Source organism: Pollicipes pollicipes, unplaced genomic scaffold (genome assembly GCF_011947565.3).
Source record: "Pollicipes pollicipes isolate AB1234 unplaced genomic scaffold, Ppol_2.1 Scaffold_5724;HRSCAF=6776_pilon_pilon_pilon, whole genome shotgun sequence".
Lineage (NCBI taxonomy): Eukaryota > Metazoa > Arthropoda > Thecostraca > Pollicipedomorpha > Pollicipedidae > Pollicipes > Pollicipes pollicipes.
This window is the reverse complement of record NW_023596746.1, coordinates 6,842,164-6,843,603: the sequence shown is the minus strand read 5'-3', so window position 1 is coordinate 6,843,603 and position 1,440 is coordinate 6,842,164. Positions and strand designations below refer to the sequence as shown.

Here is a 1,440-nt window from a genome sequence, read left to right as displayed (position 1 = left end):
TGCGCACGTGTGTGCTCATTTGGACCCTTCACCGCGGGTCCCTTCGCGCCCTGTTCGCGACGAGGGGCTGGTGTCCCCACGTGGCGCCATCAGAACCAGGAGCTCCAAAAATAGCCTGCCACCCCAGAGGCGGGCGCACCCTCGCGGTCCGAAGTCGCTCAAGCCATGCGCATTCTAATGAGGTCGCAGTCTGGCCATCAGATGCGCCGCGCACGCATGAACGGACGTCGGCACCTCAGGGACCGTCCCAGCGGGGAATGCCGCCCAAGAACTTTAAAGTCCCCACAAGCCCGGGGCGGAGGTCATCGCCATTTTATTCATTTTTTCCAGTCAATACCCCTAGGGCCAATGCTACCTTTCAAAAGGGTGTGTGCGGGTGTGGGGAGCTCGCCCATCCTATGTGCCTTTGCACCCTGCTCCCACACTCTGGACGCTGCCCATCGAACAGTCCCCCCTCCCATCCGACGAGACCCACGAGGTCGTCAGTAGGCCTCAGTCCTGACCGGCAGTGGCGCACCTGCACCAGCGGCGGCGCCAGCGCCCGGCTGGTGCGCCCGACCGGCCGGGCGCCGCGGGCCGCGCGCTGGACACGGCCCTGGCCGCCTGAGACGCGGCGGCGGCCCGGCCGGCAGGCCTCCGCCGGGACCGGCCGGCCGAGCGGCAGTGCTGCGGAGGACGCCGGCGGTGGAGGTGGTGGCAGAGGGCCGGAGCACAGCAGCGCCGACTGGTCACGGATTGTGTCCACGAACCACACCACCGCAGTACCAGCCATGGTGAGTCGCCGTGGGACCGCTCGTCGCTGAAGTTCAGTTGGGTCTGTGTCTGTCTTCACGCGTGATGGGGACGACGGTGCTGGCGTAGAGGCGTTAACATGCACATGCGTAAGTCTGGTGCGTGTGATGTCCTTGCATCTGCCGGATTGTCGCGGTCCGTCGGTCCGACCAGTAGGGGAGCAATCTGCAGGTGCGACATACCAATTCATTTTGTACCTCACGCTCTCTTACCCTGGATGCCCCTTCAAACCACTGCGGAAGTGCTGTCTAATTGGGGAGCGCGCGTGGTGCACGCCGGCCAGCGGCTGCGAGCGCACCACTCAGTCGGCTCCATCCGCCTTGCCGGCCGCCCGCCCTCCGCCGGACCGGATATCCGGATACCCCGGCCGGCGGTGACGGCGTGCCGCACTTCCGGCTTCGGCCCGGGTCGCGGTTGTTGACGGCGGCGGCGGGGCCACCGTGTCAGGTTGCCAGGCGTCGGCTGCGGCCCTGTGTGACCTCTGCGCCGTCCGGCCAGGTCGGGCCGGCGTGCAGAGTCACGGGCCGGGCCGGGGACAGGGTGGGGTCCTGCTGGGCGGGGCGCCGGGGCGGCCTGCAGCTGCGCGCGGCATGGTTCCCCGGTTCGGGCGGCCACCGAAGCACCCCGTGCTGGGGTGGCGGCGCCGCT

The 1,440-nt window shown here is 68.5% G+C and overlaps 1 protein-coding gene across 1 annotated transcript in view; it reads left to right on the top strand.

Annotated features, from left to right (window-relative positions):
* Nucleotides 1–732: 732 nt before the first annotated feature.
* LOC119102389 (chondroitin sulfate synthase 1-like) overlaps nucleotides 733–1,440 on the top strand; it is a 7,925-nt gene continuing 7,217 nt past the window's right edge. Inside the window, exon 1 of the mRNA XM_037225757.1 lies at nucleotides 733–773. Within this exon, the coding sequence (XP_037081652.1) occupies nucleotides 771–773 (3 nt within the window). The 5' untranslated portion in view covers nucleotides 733–770. The remainder of the gene's footprint in view (nucleotides 774–1,440) is intronic.